Source organism: Arvicanthis niloticus, chromosome 25 (assembly GCF_011762505.2).
Source record: "Arvicanthis niloticus isolate mArvNil1 chromosome 25, mArvNil1.pat.X, whole genome shotgun sequence".
NCBI lineage: Eukaryota > Metazoa > Chordata > Mammalia > Rodentia > Muridae > Arvicanthis > Arvicanthis niloticus.
Window position 1 is genome coordinate 18,071,470 of NC_133433.1, and position 23,881 is coordinate 18,095,350.

Genomic DNA, 23,881 nt, shown 5'->3' on the forward strand with positions numbered 1-23,881 from the left:
TGAGGAACTTCTAAATGGACTAATTGGCCATGGGCAACCAGACAAACGGACAGATTTCATAAGACTTTGCTAAAAGCATCAGCAGTACCATGTACAAGGCTCAAAGTGATGAGAAACATTCTTTGCAGGATACCAGGCCATTGCCCTGGTATCATTATCAGTGTGGGCTCTTTTGGGGGACCACCATCTGTCTGCTTGTCTACAACAATACGCTTTGGTTTTCTGAGTGTTACTAGATGAAGTCCTCCAGCAGGTCCTGCAAGGCAGGCCCCCAGCCCCCAAACAGTCTTTATAAAACATCTCACAACTAACCTGCTCCAGTACCTTGTCAGCTGCACACAAGGCTCTTCTCCCCTACTCTTCCCCATTTCCCCTCATGGTATCAGTAGATTGCTAGCTCTTCAACTTCTTTACAGTATTCCATGACATCTCCTAGGGATACACTGTCTGATATATCTTAGGTATTATCCCATCCAATGGAACCAAGTTTTAATGAAGAACTCACTCACTGCATCTCTGCTTTAGAAACATTGTCCTTTAGGACAAAGGATTTCCATTTAGTCTTACGCTGAACTTTGAACATCAGTGAAAAGATATTCTATGGCCTATGAAGTAGAAGTGATCCTCATGGCTTCCATTTGTAGCACAAATTGAAAGAAGCTATTTTTCCGAGCCCTGCCATACAATAAACTCCTTAGGAAATACCAAAAGTTTCCTGGATGACAGCAAACTGCTCACCTTCATCAAACTCATCAAAGTCAAATGTTCCTACTTGTCAAAGAAACCTGGCCCTGCTTTATGATTAGCAGTTTTACGAATAAGGAAACTTAGGACAAACTCCGAGCATCTGTACTTTAATGTCCATTGATTTTATAACCAGGCAACAAATACAAAATCAACATGCTGATAGTAGTAACTACATTTTTTAATTTTTCAGGCAAAGCTCATGGTCAAATCTTCAGGTTTTTTTTTTTTTTTTTTTTTGAGACTTGATGTTAGCCACATGGCAATGTACTGTTGTCTGCTTAAATAAGTTACCAGTTCCTGCCCACAAAGTTATTTAAAGAGGCTATTTTCTCCATCCCCCAAGCGGCTCGGGTCCAGACTTTGAGCTATGCAATATGGTGAATGCCTACTAATCACATCCAATCTTCATTCCCTTTACCTCAGTCCTATGGCCCTGCACAAAGCCACTGTGTTGCCCAGTGACTGTGAAGGAAAAGCATGAAACCTATTTCCCTTTGACAGAAGCCCCTCCTTACTGCATAACCTGTTCTATTCTCCTTTTATTGCCTCTGAAGGGGGAAGGTAGTGACTAACATTCCACACAGTCACCTGATGTCCATGATGGCTCTGATAGCCTAGTTCCCTCTTTCCAGTGCATTTTGTCCTTATGCAGGTGGGTGGAGAGCCAGTGGACCTTACCATAACCCATCTCCCATTAATATGAAGACAACAGTGCCTCTCAAACCTGTTGTCAATGGTACACATTATTGCTGTAAGAAAACTCCCAAATTTATTCCTAGTATCAGAAATTCACATGGGAGACACCTTCATCTTACCTCTAAGGAATTCATCTGAAAACTGAGATAACTCTTAAACTACCAAAACAAAACAAAACAAAACACTCCATGATAAAACTGGAAGGGCATCCCTTGGCCTCTCAGGGCACTAAAGATCCATACTAGGTCCTTCTTTTTTATAACATAAAACATGCTATACACCATGAAGTCAGATACAATCACAACTTCTCTAGATTACAAGATGCAACTAGATCTTTTTCCCCCTAGCTGGGAATGGTATATGTTTGCAGCGAATGCCAAGTCTTAAGAAGTTGAGGCAGCAAGAACAGGTTGTAGGCCAACCTAGGCTACATATAGATCAGTCTGAGCTACATAGAATTAGCTTATCCAAAACACCATAACAAAAAAGAAACTCCCCTTTCCCCTTAACTGTCAGATAGCAAATATTTTAAGATGATAGAACAAAAGATAAAGATATACAGCAGCCCACGGGGTTGGAAGAGCCTGTGACAGTGGGTAAAAATATGTCCAGGATGCAAGATCAAAAAAACAGATTAAATAAAAGAAAACAGTGTCTGCTAAGGAGATCTCCAAGATCTCCTTCATTCAGAGAATCAAGATCTGGCATTCAGAGAATAAGGTCCTAACTATCAGGACTCCATGCAAAATAGGTCAGTTTGGGGAACACAAGGAAACCTCAGTTGTAAAACTCCAAGTCAAAGAGGAGCACAGTAAGTTACACCTTTAATCTTAGCATGTGAGAGGCAGAGGCAGGCAGATCTCTGTGAGTTCAAGGCCATTCTGATCTACATAGTGAGTTTCAGAACAGCCAGAGCTGTATAATGAAACCTTGACTAAAAAAAAATTAATTAATTAACTAACTAATTAATTTAAATAAAGAAAGAAAAGTATGGTCATAAGTAAAGGCAGAGGAGCAGCTGTGGCTAGTCTGAGCCAGGGGTTGGAGTTCTCTGACAGGAAGAAATTAAGAAGCTAGTTAATCATTCACTTCAAGTCTACAATGAAAACCTATGTGAAAGTTAGGAGCAAGAAATAGTACGCCTCTGTCATCGGTTGCTTGTTTGCTTTTACCCCAATGCAACTATGTAGCAGTCTCTGAAGCCTCAGAGCTCACTCTAAAGTAGTCTTTGCCCCAGATATTAAAAAATTAACAAGACCAATCAATCACTTTTTCCAAGACACAGTGTTTAGATGTGGAGACTCATTGGTAAATTTACATTTGTGTTCTTTATATTTCTCTTTCACAATATCTATATTCTAAAGGCCTTCTCTATTCACCCAAATAGTCATTTGTCTTGAGACTTTGGCCAAAACAACATCCACAAAAGCAGCCCACTTTGTCGTTCCTTCATGTGTTATATGAGTTATAGTACACAATGTCACAAATTGAAAATACAATGTAGGTATTCCACACCCAGTCTATGTGATGCTGGGATAAAATCTAGGGTACCCTGTAGCTAAGTAAGCACATTACCTATTGAGCTACATCTCCAGCCTCAGAGAAGAAAATTTTAAGCCTGTCTGTCTGTCACTGAAAATGTTACTCGTTTTAAGCAGTGTAAATGGTTTAGAACTTTTTCCAAACAAAAAAGCACTATGGCGTAAACTTCGACCATGGAACATTACTTTGCCAGTGGTTCTAAGAGCCTGGCATCATTCCAAAACTCTGAAAAGGCCCAGAAAACTCTTCACTTTTGAGGCATAAAGTACTGTGGCTTTGGCACAAAACCAACCGGAGTGTGTTTGTGAATAAGCTTTTTGATATAGCCTCTATTCTTTCTCATTTTTGTTCTCTCTCTCTCCCCCTCTCTCTCTCTCTGTCTCTGTCTGTCTGTCTCTCTCTCTGTCTCATTTCTCTCCCCCCTCTCCCTCTCCCTTTAAGTCTTCCTTTCCCTTCTCCTCTCCCTCTCAGTCTCCTTCTCCCTTCCCCTCCTTCTCCCTCTCTCAGACAGTTGCAGACTTTTCAGCCAAAGATGACTCTGAACTTTTAATCCTCCTACCTCCAAATCCTGAGATTACAGGTATAAACCAGCATGCTTGGCTCAGGCTCTTTCCTTGAAAGTGGCAAAATACATGTACCAAAGAACATACCCATATGGGACTGACCTTACTTGATGATGTGCCCGAACACCCCAATCCTGGACTGTTCATTGGGCTTCATATTGGAAGTGACAACCCTTAAGATAATACTCTCTGTCTGATTGTACACACACACAGTCATTCATTCAATAACACCTTCAGTTGTGTTCTGAAACCACTTCCTTTTGCTAGCTGATGTTTCTAAAGAACTTCTACCTTTATAAATATCAACAAATATACTACATGTGCAAATCAACATATTCATGTGTCACAGTATCTGTCATCCCTTTATCCTTTCCTGAGCTCTTCTGAGTTTATCTGTGAAGAATGTGTCTAGCCACTCAAGTGTGAAGCCACAAGCTACACAGCTAATTGATCCTTGGCAGTGATCAGGTCTCACCCTGGACAAATGACTTCAGCCACAAGTCAAACCAAGTGCAATCAATCCCTGAATCAATACGTAACCTTATCCACTTGTCTTCTGCCTTCAGTGTCTATACCTATATTACATGGAGATAGTGTCACGGATCATTTTTATTATATGCATTCAGAATTTTTTATTATAATTCTTTTAAATATATTCTGGAGTTTTCTTTTTTTAATTAATACTAGATGTATTTAAAGAACACGTCTTTCCTAGAAATGTCACCAGTAAAATGCATCCAATTTTTCCTCTCATGTGGTCCATAAAACTTATTTGATTAGCACTACTATAGAGGCCAAAGCCTTTGTATGCAGGCACTCAAGCATAATTTAATCATTTTATTTAAGCATGAAAAAAATTATTTGAAAGCCCTGTTAGGTAAAATATCCCTGATTAGTTTAAACTTACATTTGGAGGTATATTAAAAGTGGGCTACACCACAGAGAGCGCAGTACGCAGTGGAATAGTGTTAACTTTCTCACAGTAGTCTCCGGTAAGTTAAAAAATTAGACTATTAGAGAAAAATGTGAGGAATAAGCACCTCATCGTAAATAAACATGCTTTAAATGATTACTTTGAAATACATTTTGTTTCATGGGATGCCTTTTTCTATTACCAGGATTTTCACCTCCAGGAACCTCTTTTCATAGCCAAAACAAGATGAGACCCTAATTGCACAACATCATTTATCTTCTGAGGATGAAAGGACCAGTAAACGAAAATGCGTATCAGGCAAGAGACTGTCAGAAAAGAAAATTGTCTCTTTTTTTTATTTTTATTTTTTATTTTGTTTTGTTTTTAAATAACCCACTCGCATTAACAAAAGGCTTGCAGTAGCTTCCAAATTATAGGTTGTTATTTTTAGTGGAAGTAGTTCAATATTCATATTGGAGCAGATGTAGCAGTTCAACAAAACAGCTCTTCAAATCCTGCACAAATTGAAAACAGGAAAACTGATTGCTTTTTCTCCTATCACTTTCCTTTTCTGAATTGACACTTTTAGCCTGCTGAAAATTTACACATGGCTTTCATCTCCACAGCACCTGCTGATCAAATGGAAACCTAACATTTTCATGAAAATGGTCTAAAAGACTAGTTTTGTTCTAAAACACCACAAAGGGCACCAGTTCGCTGCTTGGTGGCAATAGTCACTGTGTACTATGTATAAGTCATGGTCATTAAACTTTTAAAAAACTATGTTTAGTCTCTTTTGGCTTTATTCCATATCTACTGTGGTGTGGTACAAATGTCTTATACTCGGTGTCTCCCTAATACTTGATGTAAAACGCCAAACAATGATAGGATAGCAAATTATATTTTGTCTGCATCTCTTTGAAAACCATAGAAAATCCACATCACCGTTTATGGTCACACCTGAATATGGGGGAGTCACATCTCATTCATTCCTTGTTTTGTCCACCAAAGAAACTGCAGAGCAGTCAGAGTTAGTCCCTGTGTCCGGAGAGACTCTAAAACACTATTTTCTAAGACACAGGCTTAGCTGCTTGAGTACCCTAGACTTGAACAAAATGGATATTACCCAAACACAAGCTGGTCACCTGCTGTAAGTATCTTCAGGCAGAGCAAAGGGAAATCTTAGAAATGGGTGTTCCTGTATGTAAATACTCAAGATTGCTAAGTTGCTTCCCCAGATTTTGGATAACCATACATTTCTATGTAATATCAGTTCTGGAAAAAAAAAAAAAAAAAAAAAAAAGACTGCTATCCCAAAACATGCCATCTGACAGTTCCTTAACCAGAAAGACTACCCTCCTTCTGAAGGACCAGAGGCTAGCCTTTCCTCTTCTGCCTGGGTGATAAGATAGAAAAGACACTCAGTAATCTAGGTGCTACTCTGACCAGTCGCCCAGTGAATTTCAGTGTTTTGTCACGGTCACTGAGGCAACAGCAAACCTGCAATGTCAATATGTTCAGTCAATGGAAGTAAAATACTGGAACTTATTGTCTTCCCCCATCGATTTGCTGCTGTCAACAAGGAAACATGTCCCTCTGGCTTTAAACAAATTTTAATTAGGCTTTTAGTCACTGGCTCATATCTACCTACCTATGAAAACACCTATCTCAACAATGAGTAGGAGGCAGAAGCAATCATTTTGTCTTTTATTCATTCTAAGGACCTTCTAAAGTTTATATCATAAAATTTTGAAATACACTCATAAGTTAAGTGACAATTTGCTTCATTTTTTTTCTCACACTGACTTCAAGCAAAAGATGGTATGGCTCAAATACAAAATATAGTTAGTATTTCTACCAGACCTAGACTGATGCTCGTCCTTCTAGTCAGACTTGAACCATAATCTACCATTCTCTTCCTTCTATATTAAAAGTGGGCTTCATTAGTTTTTCAGGCTGTTTCTGGGACCCAAAGCATCAATTCATCACCTGTTCAAAACAAGCCACGCAAAACCAAACATAGATGCCCAATACCCAAAAGCCTCTCTTTATCAACCCTAAAGAAAAAAAAAGGGGGGGGGGGTGAGGCAGCACCTTTAAAATAAAACAGGTGCAGAAGTGCTGGAATAAAACATTGTAAGTCATTGAGATCGCACATGAGTTCCCTAGTCCTCCCTCTTTTTACCGAGAGGCTCTGTCACCTCAAAATCAAAATAAAATAGAGCTAATCAAGTTGTTAAGAGTTCTTCCTCTCTCTTTTACATCTGAGAGCTCCAGCGTCCGATCAACAAATAATCTATTGTTCCCCCTTTATCGAGTCTCTTTAAACCTATTCAGACTGGCAACACTAAACCCAATTAAAGATAAGGCCCTCGGTAATCTCACCTCCGCGAATCCCGGTCTGGTTAGCAGAGGTGATGGGAGATAGCGGGGAGGCCAGGGCCGCTGCCTCCTCCTCACCCAGCACAACAAAAGGCAGATCCTCTCCCTCTCCCTCTGTAATCTTTAAATGTAAATTCCCTCTGGCAGCTAAGAGGAGCTCCCGATAACAGGTTACATCTTCACTTCCCTGGCTCTTATCAGCTCCGGATCGTTGGGGGGCCGCCCCCACGCCGCGCCCCGCCCCGCCGCCCCCAGCCCGGCCGCGGAGATTACCTTCCGGCGGCGAGCGCGCGAGGCGGCCGGCCGCGCGGCCCCCACACCGCCGCTTTGTATTCATTAAACACACATCGGAGCTTATCAGAAGTAAAGGGCTGGTCGGGATGGCACATTGTGTGTGAGTGAGTGTGTGCGCGCGGGAGGGAGAGGAGAGGAGCCAACGTGCATCAGGGTGATTACAATATCAGCAGGGCCCAGATGGAGGCAGGAAAATAAACAGAGGGTGCGTGCGAGACGGAGGGGAGAGGGAGGAAAAGTGGGAGAGAGAGGGAAGAGAGGGAGGGAAGAGATGCAGGCAGGAGGGGGGAGACAGGGAAGGGATTCAGGGGCGGGGACCGGCTTGGGATGGGGTCAGAGCGAGAGGACAGTTACCCAGAGAGGCTGGGAGGTGGAGGCGATCAGGGCTGCAGGGTAACCAATCGGCCCCACCTCCCAAATACTTGGATTTGCTAGCCCTGTGGCTCTACTAACACTAGAGGTTCTGTCAAGGTCAGCGGGATCAAGAGCTCTCTCTTGGTGGTTTTGGCAGTGACACCTTTACCACCTCACCTCCTTCCAAAGACACATAATTTGCAAAACAAATCTACTGTGCAGGACACAACAGTCCTGCAGTCTACCAGGACGACCTCCCTTGGGATCTGTCTCTTTCTATTTTGATCCCATATACTAAAACCCAGCCCCCACTCACCCCCACACTTAGATGCAATGGGGATAGAGAGATACAACTTCCCCCCCACACACACACACACCCGCCCACCCTCTTCAAGCTTTGAGAGTGAGTCCTAGCTGAAGATGCAGGGCAGCCAGCGTCATTGTGATAAGGAGGACCACGTGTGATTGGTGGCTACAGGTGACTCAGACACCTGCGCCACCTCCAGAAGTCGGGTTGGGGTAGGAGCTTCCTTCTGCGTACATCTGAGAGTCTGTTTGGGAGGCGGGAATTCGAAATTGAGGCAATCAATCTGGCCTCTCAGCTCTTCACTCACCCAGAGCCTGAGAATCAATCAGAACAAGCAGGGGCTAACGCTCTGCCAGCGGGCCAGAGTTCATCCTCCTCCACCCCAGCAGGGTCAGGAGGGGGATACATACACCTGAGTAGTCCCTAGGGAGCCCCTTTTCACTTTTAAATGCACCCATCAGACAATCTGAACATCTGATCAGGTCCTTAATGGAGTGCAGATAATGCAGCGAAGGAGGTCTTCTTGTTGGTGGGGGGAGGGGGTGTTTGGCTGTGTTGTGTTTCTAGGCCCCTGTGTTGTGTTTCTAGCTTGGTTAAGAAGCCTTTTGTGCACTGTGGAGACATAGTTCAATAAACTGCAGAATGTCATGGCACACACTGCAGCCACAACTGCTGTGAAACTTGGGGTCATGAAATAGTTTATATATAAAAAGTCAGTAGAAGGCAATGAAAGGGGGCAGGAACAACGGGGGAGGGGGGAACCAATGAGTTGAGAAAGAGAAGAGAAGGAGGCATATTTTAAGAGGGGCTTTGTTTCATCAAGTACTTGCAAACCCCTTACCCTAAAACAACAAAACTGGTCTTATGTGCTATGTACCCACACCACACACACACACACACACACACACACACACACTCATCCTCCCACCCCAAGAAAAGAATCAAGCGAAATTTGATAGGTAACACAAAGTGAAGAAAACTGGGCATGCTGGGGGAAGGGCATGTGTGAAAATCTTGTCATAGAATGAATGCCAGATAAAAGGAGTTCTGCTACAATCCTCCAGTAATCCAATAATGTGGAAAGCCTCCCAGTATCACTGCACAAGAACAAGGTGATATTTCTCCATAAATCTTCAAAAAGTGACTAGGTTCGGTGGTTAGAGAAGGGTACAGGGGCAGGAAGTAAACTACTTACAGGCTACATGACAGAGGCAAGGGAGCTCTGAATGGGTGAAAAATCTGTCATCCCTCCATGTTTTAAATTTAATAATAGATTTTCAGAATATCCTCTCACCTTTTCTCACACTATGATAGAAAACTGCACTCACACTGGACAGCAGCAGCCACTGCAGCTACATCATTTTGGGCACAGACTGTTATACAAACATCTGGACATCCAATGCAACTCAGGAAAGAGGAAAAAAAATCAATATACAAAGGCTCACTGATTTTTTTTTCCTTCCGTTACATGGTCTGTTACAATGTACTAACAAAAATGTACTAGATACATAGGCACAGAAACGCAACGATGAAACCTGTTACTAATATAAAATTAATACATGCAAAAAATGAAAAGAAAAGAAGCTCTAATTACTGCTTTTAACCTCTGAACACACATATTTTTCTCTAAAAGGTATCTCAAAGACTAGGCACAAAGAAGACTGCAGATCAGCTAAAAGTGCAGATGTTCTTGTTTTGTAAAAGTACAGTGTTTGTATCACTCTGTGTACTGCCTTCCTGCTCCATGAGACTTCTAAACCAAGTTTTTGGATCCAAAGCTTTCAATTAAAACAAAAACAAGCTCAGTGTAGTGCCCCCCCCACCCCAACTCAGCACTGGGGAGACTGATACAGGATCACTGTGAGTTCCAAACCAGTCCCAGAGTCTGTAGTAAGTTCTAGGCCAGCCTGGGCTACAAAATAAGATCTTGTTTCAAGAAAGTCAAAACAAAACCCAAAGCAACATAGTAATCAAGAATTTGTATCAGGGACTGAGAACCCAACAGAAAGTGGTACCTATAATTACAGACAACTTAACAACCAAGCTCAATGGAAATTTTAATTTCAATGATTTTTTTTTCTTAATAATGGGTTACCTTCTTGTAAAAGCAAGAAGTCCATCTGCCCCAGGCAGATAAGTTTTGAAACATTAACTCAGATAAAAATCTAGCATTTTCTTTCTTTCTTTGAGTATGTGAAGTCTAGTGTGCTATAATGTGAGAATTCCAACATATGACCATTATGCCATAATATCTCATTGCTCAGCTTGTCATTATTTCATTTGTAATTCTTATGTTAATTATGTTCATAATTACTATAAACAGATGTGGTAGACATTCGTGTGACCTTTCATTGAAGGATGCATTCTTCACTCATTTTGCTTTAATTTCTCATGGATGTGAAGATGAAAGTGCAGAAAAAGAAAAAAAAAAGCTTTCTAATTTACAAAAAATAATTAAAAAATCCCTCTTTCTATGCATAAGTTAACACAGGATCTCCCTTCATCCGCATTTCAGAATATGAAAACATTTCTGGCGTTTAAGCTGCTTTATTGCACATTTCTGAGCTGCTGCTCCCACTGCTGCTCGCTAACTTGTAACTATGGATGCCAAACAAAGGCTACCACCCATGTTCAAGTAGCCGTCTCTATTTTTTTTTTTTTGTTTAATATCAGAGGTTAATGCAGCAGGATTGTGCTCTAAAACCAAGTGCCTAGCAGCTACATAGCAGTTTATTTACTCACAACTCAACCACCATCCTCTTTACATAGAACACATTTACAATAAAGTCAGTATGGATTTCATTAGCGGAAAACCTCCTCGAATTTCATTTCTTTTTGGCCTTAATCTATAATTAGTGTGGACAGACAGGTGCAACCCCTTCTCTTCTACAGATGGCTGCTGGAAATGGTGCAAAGTAGTTCCTTCTGTTTAAACAACACAGAGATAACCTGCTCTGTCTTATCATTTACAATTACCTCCATTAAACTGAACTAATGTTTGCTTTAATAAAATGTTCACTGTTCTTTAAACATAATTTAGGAACTCTTATATTAATGGCTGTAAAAAGGTGAAATTGGAAGGTGTCTCTTTAGATAATACTAAATAGCTTACACTGGATAAAATGTCTTCTTTGATGGATAACAGTCTGAGGTTCACAAAGGTTTTTGTAGCTGATTTAACATTTACTTGTTGGTTTATATAAAGAAGGTCAGATATAATTTTAGAAAGGTCATATAGGTGACAGTTTAACAAGCAAAACAAGGAGAAATAGCCTCCCCCCCGCCCCCACCAAGTTTAGAAGTTTGAAATGTTTGTCTATATTGTTGGGGATTTTGAATTGGTACTGAGATCTATAACTATTAAAATCCTAGACTGTTGTCAAGTGATACTCTCGTCAGCCTAACTGTGCACATTTACTTAACTTTTAATAGATTACTCTCAAAACCTTCTTCTAAGCTACATTTAAAATTTTTAACTGAATCTAAATGACATTTGTAAGCTTGTCAATTAAAACGACTCCACTCCATAATAAATAACTTCTACAAAACAAAAGCTCAATTCGCCCTGCTTTTGCTATCAATAAAGACCAAAGCTCACAATATAATGAATAAGGTAGCCATAAAATAAAGAACCTTTAAATGCCCAAACAGCAACAAACAAATAGCCTTTCCCTCTTACATAACTTACAGTAATCGACTCCAGCAAAATGCAACTGACTTGGGTTTTTTTTCACATGCAAATTGTGCAGGTGCCAATTTTTCAGACTGCTTTGCTATGAGGGGCTATGGTGCCTGCATAAAACCTCAATGAAGAAGGCTTTGCATTCAGTGCCTGTCAGCTGATGTTCATATCAAAGAAGTGAGAAACAGGATTTGACAGTGAAGAATGTCCTAAACTGACAACCACTGACCAGCATTCTTAATGGAAGCATTTCTTTCTCGTGATCCCCTTTCAATATTTTAAAAAAGGAGGGGGGTAGCTAAGCCTCTATTTTACAATAAAATAAATTATAACTGCACCTGACATTTGTGATGTTCTTTACAGTTTATAAAGAGTTTACCTAAAAATATTTAGGCTAACACCTTGATGGGAAATCTCTTCACTGATACTAACACCAAGTGCAGTGTTTTCCTTCTTTCAGAAAAGGATTGGTAAGTATTACAAAGCAGTTAGTCATCTGTAACTCAAAGGCTGCTCTCCTGATTTTTCCAAGAAGTTGTCATTTAACAGTGCAGTTTCCACTGCACTGAAGGTAGAAAACTTCTTATTAGGAAGGTCCTTGCAAAGACCACTTCAAAAATCACGTCATTAGCAGGTACTGGTGGATGAAAGAGACTTAGTCAACAAAGAAAAATGCCATTTTAAAGACTTCTGCAATGCTTTGAGTGCTCCAAATATTAGAGAGAGAGAAAAAATTCCAGGTGTTCTCTCTGCTTCTTTTATTAGATGAGACACCAGCAAAAATTGCATAACGAAATTCTCCCACATAGTATCTAGTTTTTTTCAAATAAAGGGGCCTGCAGTCTACATGTTCTACATGGTTTCTAATTAATGGTTAAACAAATGTTTTTAATACAAAGTCCATGAAGTTCTTCTCATAGCATGGGCTTAGTTAAAATCCAATTTCTGTGTGCCAAGAATGATTCCTTGGTAATTTTGTTAGAATTCTGTCTTTTCAAAGAATAAATTAATAAAGTATCAAATGTGAAATACAGTATGGTAAGAGAAGAGTTCAACTGTTTAACACTCATCCTGGTTGAAAAATTTAAAAAAAAAATTGAAAATCTGGAAAAAATGAGATTCTAGTTAACATCATGTGAGACTAATTGGCCCTCTCAAAAATTTTCTCTTTACTACTGTAAAGAGAAAATGAAATCGCATAACCACCTCTCTCTTCATTGACAGCCACCATCGTCTTAAAACTAGACAGCACTTGGTGATGTGGAATTGATGAAGAATTGATGTGGAGAAATAAAGCATTGGGGATGTGTTTTTGTTTAGACACATTACAAATGACACAAACTCCAAAACTGAGGCCACGAAGGCTTAAGAAACAATGGTATGTGCTGATCCTTTAGCAGGGAAGCTGGACACAGAGAAGACTTTCGTAGTCAAAGTACTGCAATAAACTAAGGAGGCCCCCAACGCTAACAAACCGTTCATCACAGAGAAGGTGGTCAATTTGTATTCTGGGGAGTGTGGACTTCCTGGGCATAGACCCAGTTCTTCTTCTGGTCTATAAGAAGGGGGATGATAATAAGAGCCTCGGAGGGCACTTAAAAATGGTACAGATGTTGAAAAGGAGGCTAGGAGGGAGGAAAGCCTGTAAAACACATTTTAGTTCACACAGAAGGTATAAAGAATGCTTTGGTCAGCAACTCGACCTTTATCGGGAGATAAATCAATTTGCAGCAGCTGTGGACAGCCATTTATACACAGGCCCTGGGCAGATTAATTAAGGGAAGCGAAGTTAAAAATTCAAGAGGGCTCAGAGTTACATCAAGCACATGAAGTTGGTCTGGAGTGGCCTCTCCAGCTTCCCTGGTCCTCACTCCCTGGCTGTTCTTCAGGGTCTCTTCCCAGGGAATACTAGATAATTCCTTTAAAGCTTCTTTTCTGCGCATTTTCCCAAGAGGCACTAGTCATGCTGGGGCACGCTGGGATTTGTGGTGCCCAATCCTGAAGGAAAGCTAAATTCAAAAGATTTCCCTGCTACCCTTTGCAAAGGAGTTAGGAAGGCCTAGGACTCCAAGACTCTGGACAAATCCTCCAGGCTGTAGCAGCCTTTAGCGGGAAGAGGAGGAGGGAAGGCAGCTATTTTTAGTAACAGTCGTGGTTCACATCCTACTGCCCGGAATCATAACACTCAAAACTTTTCCAAAGCTTAACTGACCTTAAGAAAGGAAGAGGTGGGGAAAAAAAAAAAAACAGTTTTAAAAATTGGGCTTAAGTGCGGTATGCGGACCTAACCGTTTTTTGCTTAAATCACACCCGATCAGGACAAGGTCCGTCCGGGGAGAGGGTGGAGATGTGCCAACCAACCTGGTACCTTCTTTCTAGATTAGCCCAGAGGTTAGTGAACAGCAGGACCTGGGAATTTGCTAGCCCCAGTTACTTCCCCTAAGGGATTTCTGGAAAAACCTAAGAAATTCTCCCGCTCCAGCTCCGGTTTGGGTTCCTCCCGGCGGGAGCTAAACTACGTTGTGCTCTAGGCTCCTCGGAACAGGCGGGCGTCACCGGGGTCGGGACTGTGATGGGAACACCCTAGAAGGCCAGGGCGGCTGGGCCAGCCGGACACTCAGGTATTGTGGAGGCGATGCTACCCAGGCGTCCCCGGCTACGAACCTCGGGACTTGCCTCAGGTGGAAGACTTGGCTCAGAGAAGCTGCCTGATCATCCTTGTGGGGTTTCCCATCAAAGCACCCCAATACCCGAGTAAGAGAAAGTTGTCAGGCGGGTCCCACAGCGCCGGGGTGCAGCTAACAGGACTTCTACCCAAATTGTAGCCCAGAACCAAGTCAGGATTCTTCATCTTGCTCCTAGGACTAAGGTGTCCACCATGAAAACAAGCCTTTCGCTTCCAGTTTTAAAAACCCAAGATGCGAGTGTGGAAGCCACCTGCCAAACACATCGTGGACCAATTGACTAGTTGTTTAGTCGAAGGAGACATACTTATCTTTCTGTTCTCCTTTGATGAAAAAAGAAATTAAAATAAAATAAAAAGAGTGCGGGGAATCTAAAGCAAAAAAACGGAGGGAAACGCTGTCTTGTTTGGTCCGCGAAGTTCAGTGTCATCGCAGACTCCAGAAACCTCGATGTTCTTTGCCCTGCTACGCGGTCCTACTCTAGTTGAGCGTCAAGTTCAGCCTAGAGCCTCTCGGTCCAATTAATCCAAAAGATGCTGACGGTCATCGGCATTGTAATTAACAGTACCAGCCCGAGGCCGGTCCCAGCCACCCGCTCTCCAGCCCGCCCGCCGACCCAGCTCGCCCGTTGGCACTTACACTGCACAGGGCTGGAGAGTCCCACCATCCGCCGCGGGCTCCCAGCTGCAAATAAAACTTCCAGCGGTCGGTGCCGGCCGGCGGGGCCAGAGGACCAGGGCGCGGCGCCGCTTCCCTCGCGATGCCAGAATGTCCACGGCCACTCGCCTACACGCGCTCGCCCAGAGACCGACTGCCTAGTCTTGCCGGTCGCCGGCAGCCGCCTCGCACAGCGAGCTGCGGGGCGAGGAGCCCGGGGTGGCGGACGCCAGGCAGACGCAGGCTGCGACGCGGAGCCCGGCGCGCGCCGAGCTCAGCTCCCCCTCCTCCCCGCCTTGCTCCCTCCCTCCGCTCCTCTCTGTTGTTGCTGCTGTGGCAGACAAATGTGATGTGGGGCGCAGGGGATTGCCACTGTCACAGGCGGCGTCTGCGTCCGCCTCGCCCGCCCTCGCTCGCTCTCGAGGAAGGCGACTGCATTTATCTGCAGGGCGTCCGGGCGTCCGCCGGGGAGCAGGAGCGCCGCGCGCAGCGCACAGCGCCCACAGCGCCCGCACCAGGTCGGCTGCGGCGCGCGCCCGCACCCGGGGGCGCCGCGGCCGCTCGGGAGGGAGGCGGCGGCGTGGCCGCGACCAGGTGCGGGGGGTGGGGGTAGGGATGCTAGGCGGGTGGTGGAAGTGAAAGACATCTGTGTCATGCGGGGGGTCACGGGGGGTCAAGTATATGTTAACAATGGGCAGACCCGGCTCGCAGGGATGCGCTGGCGGGCTGGAGGCCTGGCTTCCCGGCCTCGCCCTCTCTGGTCCGGGCTGGACGTGGGGCTGGCTCCCTAAGGATGCTCTCCCAGGTTCGGGACGTGTTGGCGGCCTCAGTGCCCTGCAGTAACCCAAGACGACCACTTTCCCTGGCCATCTGGAGCGCTCCTAGCTGCCCTGCCTGTGTCTCATCACTGGCTGCAGAGACAGCTCTGCTAGAAATCAAGCCACTCTCAGATCTCTCTAATCCCCTTCTGTTAGCTGATTTCCAGACTGACTATTTGCTTTCGCATTAGATAATAGCCTTAGAGAAAACAATTATCATTTCTTTCCCCCTTTGTTTTTCTACTTCTGCTGTAGTATACCATTAAGAGAGACCTCTTTCTCTCCCTCGTTTTTTATCGAATGTTCCCCTCCCCCCGATATTAATATCAATACTTTAGAGGGAGGAACGAAGTCCCTAAGGAAAACGTAGGGTGAAAGAATTCTAGGTATTTCCAGAATAAATAAATAACATCTCCGTGAAGAGTGCTGACAATTTGTACAGAGCAAAGATGGGCTTGAATGGTAATGAAAATATTAATATGTAGGTCAAATATGATCAGATAATGGCTTGCAATGATAAGTAAAATGAAATCTTTTAAAATTATTATGGAACCGTGCCACGGCTGCAAATGTTATTGTATTTACTGGAACAGTTTGAAATCCTACACTGAACCATGTTTTTTCCAAATGGTCTAAATCAATGTAAAATGTCCTGCGAGCATGTTTTAAAATCTCATCTTTGTAAAGAGGGAAAGATGTATGCAAGTCAGAGTCAGCCTGATGCCATAAGAACTAATAAGACATTCATGGTTTTATTTTTTTTTTTAAAGTGGTGTTTCAAATATTTAACAGGGGGTGAAAGCCCCCCACCCGCCCTTTTAAGCTCAGCTGGGCTTCCAATGCTGAAGTCTTTGCAGACTGTATTCATTGTTAGCAATTCATTTTTAGAAAATACTCATTGTACATTCTGCCCTCTCCTTGGGACATTTGTCTAATGAATTATAACACTGTCTTAGTATTTGATATTATGATGTTCTTCACATAAATCTCCCCCGTTTTATCAAAGTATGTAGTTTATAGTAATTTCTACACTAGGGTTTTTTTTTCCCCTGCTACACTTAACAGATCTTAACAGCATTAATAATCTCAAAATATAAAATTTTATATACATGTTAGTGTGATTCATTTCTAGGAAAAATTATGTCAGAGCTTACTATGTATTCCTAAGGGAGTCAAAAATATGATGATACGCTGATGCACTGTTACCTGCGTTCTTTTCTGTCCAAGATAAAAATGAGTTATTTGGATTCTAGAATTATATACTAATCCTCAATTAAAATTAATGAAGTGGTATGTTACTCAGAACTGACTCTTGTAAAATAATATAACTTCTTAAGTTGTATTTTTAAATTTAAAATGAAAATAAATTAGCAATAATTTCATATAATATATACAAAATGTATGAACAAGGGTAGGGATAAAAATATAAATTTTTCTTATGGCATATTTTTCTTCTCATAAATTGTGCCTCTGTAAATATAAAGTTATATTGGAAACTTTGAAGTTCTAAATCAAAGGAAAGTCACGTGCAGGGAATCAAATCATATTCGTAATTCACAAAGCATATTCTATGGGTTTCCACAGATATTACAGGATCTTCCTTTGGGCCAGTTATGGTTTAAAATAAAAGATTGATTATTGAATACATCTTAGCCAGTTATTTTTTTTAAAAAGGATTGATTATTGTATACTTCTTTTAAGAGAAAGTACTCTACTTGAGTTGGGTTTCTATCAGACTATATCATTAAATTTAAGATAGGTTTTGTTTTGTTTTTGTTATTCTACTAACAGAATCTGAAGCAATACACCCATGAGCTGATGGGAAGAGAATGAGTCTGAATAGTCTTTAATCCCACTTGCCTCCTCCTTAAAAGACTTGAATTCTATAAAATATAAAGATACCATTCTTTAGGGTGTTTATCCTTGAATTACTTCCTAATTCCTCTATCTGTAGCAGAGAGTTAACTGCAGAGGCAGCTGGAGCATGAGCTGATGATGGTGAACTCTGACATAGGAAAATGAGACATATTAGGTGCCCCAAAGAGAGCAGCAGCTGGGTAAGGCTGTAGGGGAGTGGAGAGGGGATCAGCTGAAACCAGAGTAAGTCTATAATATATTTGGCTACTTTAGCCCTGCCATGGAGGTGCACACATGACACACTATCCAAAACACAAGGAAAGATTCACTGACACATTCTTTCCAGCCAATCTAAGGAGACTGCAAGGAATAAGCCCTCCTATTAGAATACAAGCAGAACTATCAGGTTTCTGAACATTCAACACTAACTTGCTAAGCAAAACCAAAAATAACAATACAACACTGAAAACTTAAGAGGAAGTTATTCACAAAGACAGATACCTGCCCACCACTACAAAGCCATTAGATCAACAAACAAACCATAACATAATATGCTGAACTGAAAAAAAAAAAAAGACAACTCTGCTGACACATTTCTCCTATTGCAGATTGGTTCCTTACATCACTAAATTTTCATTGTTGCAAAGGTACCGAGTTCCTTCCATTTACAGGTTTATGTTTTTCAAAAATGTTACCTGTGCATACTTTCTGTTTTCCCTTAAACCATCCCCTAAAAAAGCAGGGCTTTCTATACAAATTTCTGAGGAGTGCTTATTACCTTCTTTAGAGATTTGTGATTCACCTCTCACAAAAAAAAAAAAAAAAAAAAAAAAAAAAAAAGGAATTCCTATACAGAATGTTAACAAGTATTTAATTAGCACTTTTTAAAATTCCTTCTTACAGATCTTAAAGTTTAAATGACTTCCAAGCTGTGATTTTTTTCTATTCCTCGAGAAAGTCCTCCTGTTTGCCTGGGTTGAGGAAAATCTGTAATTACCACATTAGTTCCTCCTAACAAAAAATATTTATTGTTGCACTTGTGAAAAATAGAATATGATAAACATGAAGAATGGCAAGCCATAATTACATTTTCATAAATCTACACTCACCCACAGCTCACAGTTTTCTCTGCTTCTGTTGGAGAATTTCATGTAATTTGCTTTGGGGCTCTCTATGGACAAATCTTATTCCAAATCTTGGTAATTGTGTTATACATAACTCTTTCATGTTTTATTTTAGATATGATGGAAAGGAGAACCATTCCAAAGCAGTTGAGCCATATAAACAGTATAGGCACACTGCTGAGTAAAAATACCTTAGATGTTTTAGAAATTTTTAACCTAAGAAATTTTTAAACTTGGAAATGTTGAAGCCACACAAACAAGCAAAAACATTGGCTCTCATCAACCCATCAAATAAAAGCACCATTTCAGCCTGGTTTAGCTGCTGTAGACAAGGAATTTAATTATTATGACCTAATGTGTCAACGTAGTCATGTACATTTCTTCATACTACCTTAAAAGTAGCTTATATTCAAAACACCAAATTCCAATTATTTTTTTAACTTTCTAAAACAAAGATCCTGAGTTTTGAAGAGTTGTACAGAATAACTCTTATTGGTGTTTCTTTAAGATGGAGGTGCCTGTTGGGCATGGTACTGCATGCCTTTTATTCCTCCATGGGGAAGGCAGATTTCCACAGAGCTCCAGGAGCTCAGAGATAGCCTGCTATATACTGAGTCCAAGGCCAGCCAGGATGATATAGTGAGACTGACTCAAAAAAAAAAAAAAAAAAAAAAAAAAAAAAAAAAAAAAAGAGAGAGAGTTTTGTTATTTAAACGTTGAAATGTTTCACGTGACCTGCTGCAGCACTGCATTTATTGCACAAAGTGGATCAAACACATGTGGGCACGCACACAAAAGCACACACCTATACTCAACATAAATATTAAATGTTTACATGTGTATCCTTGTGTGATCTAGTAATTAGCCTCTATGGCCTTTTAGCACTGAGTCACATCTAACAATGATAGTAAATAAAATTCCTATTCATGTGGCTCTCCTAAACTAAGTATGTCTCAACCCCATTTTGGAAAGCTGATTTTTGAAATAGTGTAAGCCAAAATAAAATCATGGGACATCCCCACTGAAGTTTCACGTTCAATATGCTTGACTGAATTTGCTCTATGGAGAAGCAACTTAAACTGGTGGTCACACTGCCCATGCAATCATTAACTAAGTGTGTATTGTGGCACTCTCCTCATGCAAAGACAAATGTCTTTGTTTTCTTCATTGCATAGTATCTGGCATATAGTAGGTGCTGAATAAATACTTTTTGAATGAAGAAGGAAAGCTTAAAACATTTCCATTCAGTTGAATTGTTTTATATGTAGCAGATACTACTCACATCACTTCTTTTTGACTCAATATTAAGAATGCCAAGAGTTTTGATGCTACTGAGCTTTTAGATGAATAAAATAAAATAAATGTAGAAAGGTCATCTGTGTATTCTACGGATGTACATCATTGTTTTCTGGTATGATGGATTTGATGCATATATCAATGTATATATATATAATGTATATATATTCACGCATGTATGCAGATATATACATTCTGATTGTGTGTCTTAACTAAACCTAACATTCTTTTAGATAGGTTAACCTTCTCCCTGTAAATTGAGTCATGTTGTTTAATAATGTAGACATGTTAAAATATGATATACCTCAACTTCATTCATCACAGTTAGATCCTGGGAATGAAACAAGTCTTCCCTTCTCTCTTACAGTAATAGAAACATGCATTTAGTACAAACATCTCTGGTCAGCGAAGATTGACAAGCTGTTTAATTTGTCAACAGTGTAATTTCCTTTTTTCATTTAATTATTATGATGCTAGGGATGGAGAGATGGCTCAGTGGTTTAAAGCCTTACAGCTCTTGTCAGAGGACTGTGGTCCAGTTTGCTCCCAGTACCCACATTAGGCAGCTCACAAATGCCTGTAACTTCAGCTCCAAAGGATTTCACATCTTCTGACCTCCTTAGGAAGCCACATAAGCTGATTCATACACAAAAATAAAATAGCAAAATAAATCTTTAAAAAGAGTTACTATACCATTGATAACTTACGTAATGATCTGGATGTTTTAAACACGTTTATACATGTTTAGTCAGATGTATTTGGAACCTAATACTTTGGTTATCATAATTCAAAGCAGCATATGTGGACCTTCATTGGCTTTATCCTTTGAAAGATGCACAGGCGACAATATTTTAGTCAGCTCATTTCCATTAATTCTCTAAAACAATCGATGGACAGCATAGAGCATGGCGCCTGCTGAACCCTATCACCCACTAAGACTTTCAGTGCAAGATGCTATAGTGCATCCATCTGCCTCTGGGAGGAAAACAGCAGCCAACTGGCTCGCAGCTTGACAGTAGGATGGGAAGGAATTTTTGACCAACAAAAATGTAGCAACTATAGGCCTGCTGTTAATCATGTTTAGGGTAAAGGTGTTTTACATAGTCCTTACCTCTTCTGAATTTTTCTCACAGCAGGACAAACGCTCAACTCAAGATTTATTGTCCAGCTAGAAGTCAGCATAGAATGGACATCTCTATCAGCCAGGTCTTCCTTCTAAGTTTCTCCCCTAGATCTCATCTGTTGTCTTTTAGACAATTCTTTAGTCACTGTGCCCTTCAGGTTAAGTACCAATAAAATTACAGGCCAGTTATATACATAATTACATCCACTCAGTAAACCCTACAAACCCTGCCATTTGACCCAGATTCCTTGAGTAGAAACAAATTCTGTAAAATAGAACATTTTGATTCATCATATTTTCTAGAGAAAAAAAGATGTATATGGAATGACATGTGCCTTCCATATTCATTTTTTAAAATGTGCTGACGTCATAGGAATAAACCACCAAACCTAGCTCAAAATTTTATTTTCAAGAAAATGTTTCTACATGAAATTTTCACAAGATATCAATATGACATACTTTTATTGTGTTCAGATATGTCAAGGAAAGTAGAAATTTTAGAAATTGTTCTAGTTATGTATAAGTGTGTGCGTATCTGTATCTGGGTATGTGCTCCTGCATGTAGGTGGCTATAAAGGCCAAAGGAGTCTGATTCCCAGAATCTGGAGTTGAAGATGGTTATGAGGCATCTGACGTGATGTCTAGGAACCTAATTCATAGCCTCTGAAAGAGCAGCAAATGCTTTTTGACTTCTGAGCCATCTCTCTAGATATTTTTAATAGAAAGTAAGTATGTCAAGTAGGAAGATTATCTTAGACACTCTTTAAAATGACTACTCAGAACCTGGGGATTACATTTGCGATGGTTTGAGTATGTTTGGCCCGTGGGAAATGTCACTATTAGGAGGTGTGGCCTTGCTGGAATAGATGATGTGTCCTCGTTGGAGGAAGTAGGTCACTGTGTAGGTGGGTTTTAAGGTCTCCTAGGCTCAAGCTCCACCCAGTGTGGAAGAATGTCCCCTCTTGACTGCCTTCCAATCAAAATGTAGAACTCTCAGCTCCTTCTCCAGCACCATGACTTCCTGGATGTGGCCATGCTTCTTGCCAGGATGATAATGAACTGAACCTCTAGAACTGTAAGCCAGTCCCAATTAAATGTTGTCTTTTTATAAGAGCTACCTTGGTCGTCTTGTCCTTTACAACCATGAAATATTCAAATGCAAACTGTGAGTCAGTAGGATTAGTCTGTTGCCCAAGAGTTTTTACATTTCCAGAATAAATTTAGAAAGTGCCAACGAGCTGGTCCACCTATCAGGAGCAAGGCTCACTAGTTGTGGGAGGCATTGAGAAGACTCTAGTTCTCCTTTATGTGTTTACAGTTTGCACAAATCCCTGCTGGATTCTTGTATTCATAAAATCCCCGGAATGCTACAGAGAACCCTGCAACTATGATCAAGGTTCTTAATCTCTCCACCTGCTGTCCAGGCACTTACAATTGAGAATGGAGGCCTATTGTCAGACAGTAACAAAATGAGTACCCACAAAGCTGTTTATCTAAACACTACTGGGGTACTCAAAACAAAACAAACAAACAAAGAAACAAACAAAAATGGAAGTTCTTCAAAAGTTGAATCCTGCATGGGCCATGGCTACAGAATGGTTAGAACATTTGTGATTCTCTTTTAAGGGGCCAATGATAACCGTTCCTGGACTAAGACTTCATTTACTTCCTGTGTGACTAGAGACATCTGACACCTGCAGTGTGTAAGCAAGAAAAGACATTATATATTGATGGTTTCAAGTTCTGCAGTCTATTATAACTTCTTTGTACAAGATCACCAGATATTCCAAAGATCCAATCCTTGAAGTGGTAAAACCCGGATCCTCCATCAGAACTTATGTTCCCTTGACTGTGTAAAAGAAGGCTCAGCCTCTGGCTGCCTCAGCTAGTCTACTTACAGAAGTCATTTCCTTCCATGTATTAATAAGTTAGGACAATTGTGCCACAAAACACTGGCTTAACTAAATGCCACAATGACGTTAAAACTAATGACAAGAGAAGAATAAATGGAAGTGGGACTTTTTTTTTTTTTCATAAATGCAGTTACGTAGGCATTTTCATTCTTAAGCCTTCTAGTTGGTTCTCAGATTTGAATACTGAGAGTAAGGCTAGGCCTGGTTTTATTTCTTGTCTATGGTTCCTCACTCTTTTGAATGCACCCTTGCAATTGAAAACAAAGTAAGTTCATGTGATATGACAAGAATGGCCACATATTCTCCTTCATCTGTGACTGAAGATATACATACACACACATATGTTGTAATATATATATATAGATATATATACACATATATGTTGTAATATATGTATATATATACATATGTATATATATACATACATATAAATGTATACACAGACACACAGACACACACACACACATATATATATATTACAAACCCCCATATTTTTTACCTTGATGCATGCCATAATGGAAAACAAATTATGTTTGGTTAACCAAAATGCTGCTTATTTAGTTTTAAAAAGAGTACTGTATCCAGGGCTCTTAATCACCACCCTTGCTGCATTCTGTTGGATTTAGGCTTTGTCACCTCTTGCTACCTTATTTTTAATACTGGAGGAGGATTTATATTTTTTCCTGAACAATGGATTTTAATTAAGAAGATTTATTAAAGACAGTTTTCATTCCTCTGATTACATTTCCAGCTCCTGAGACATCTGCATTTCAAAAATGCACCACATAGTTTCATAAATATTCCATAATTCCCCCAGAGCTTTGTGGTATTCCAATTTCCCCCAACCTCTGACATCCTTGCATTTGCTGCAAGTTCCATCCGTGTGGACCTTTCAGAATTAGACATTTCTTCACACAGGTATGAGACTG

At 40.7% G+C, this 23,881-nt stretch overlaps 1 protein-coding gene across 4 annotated transcripts in view; it reads right to left on the bottom strand.

Moving 5' to 3' along the window:
• Runx1t1 (RUNX1 partner transcriptional co-repressor 1) overlaps positions 1-15,334 on the bottom strand; it is a 151,669-nt gene extending 136,335 nt beyond the window's left edge. The window contains exon 1 of one of the 4 annotated variants that reach the window (XM_076924142.1): positions 14,804-15,334. Coding sequence is in view for 2 of the 4 variants with exons in the window: in XM_076924143.1 (XP_076780258.1) it covers positions 7,117-7,180 (64 nt within the window). In the remaining 2 variants the exon portion in view is untranslated. Of the gene's footprint in view, positions 1-6,846; positions 7,083-7,116; positions 7,396-14,803 lie in introns of those variants that run through there. The other 3 variants (XM_076924144.1, XM_076924143.1, XM_076924141.1) reach the window with 3 other exon arrangements.
• Positions 15,335-23,881: the final 8,547 nt, after the last annotated feature.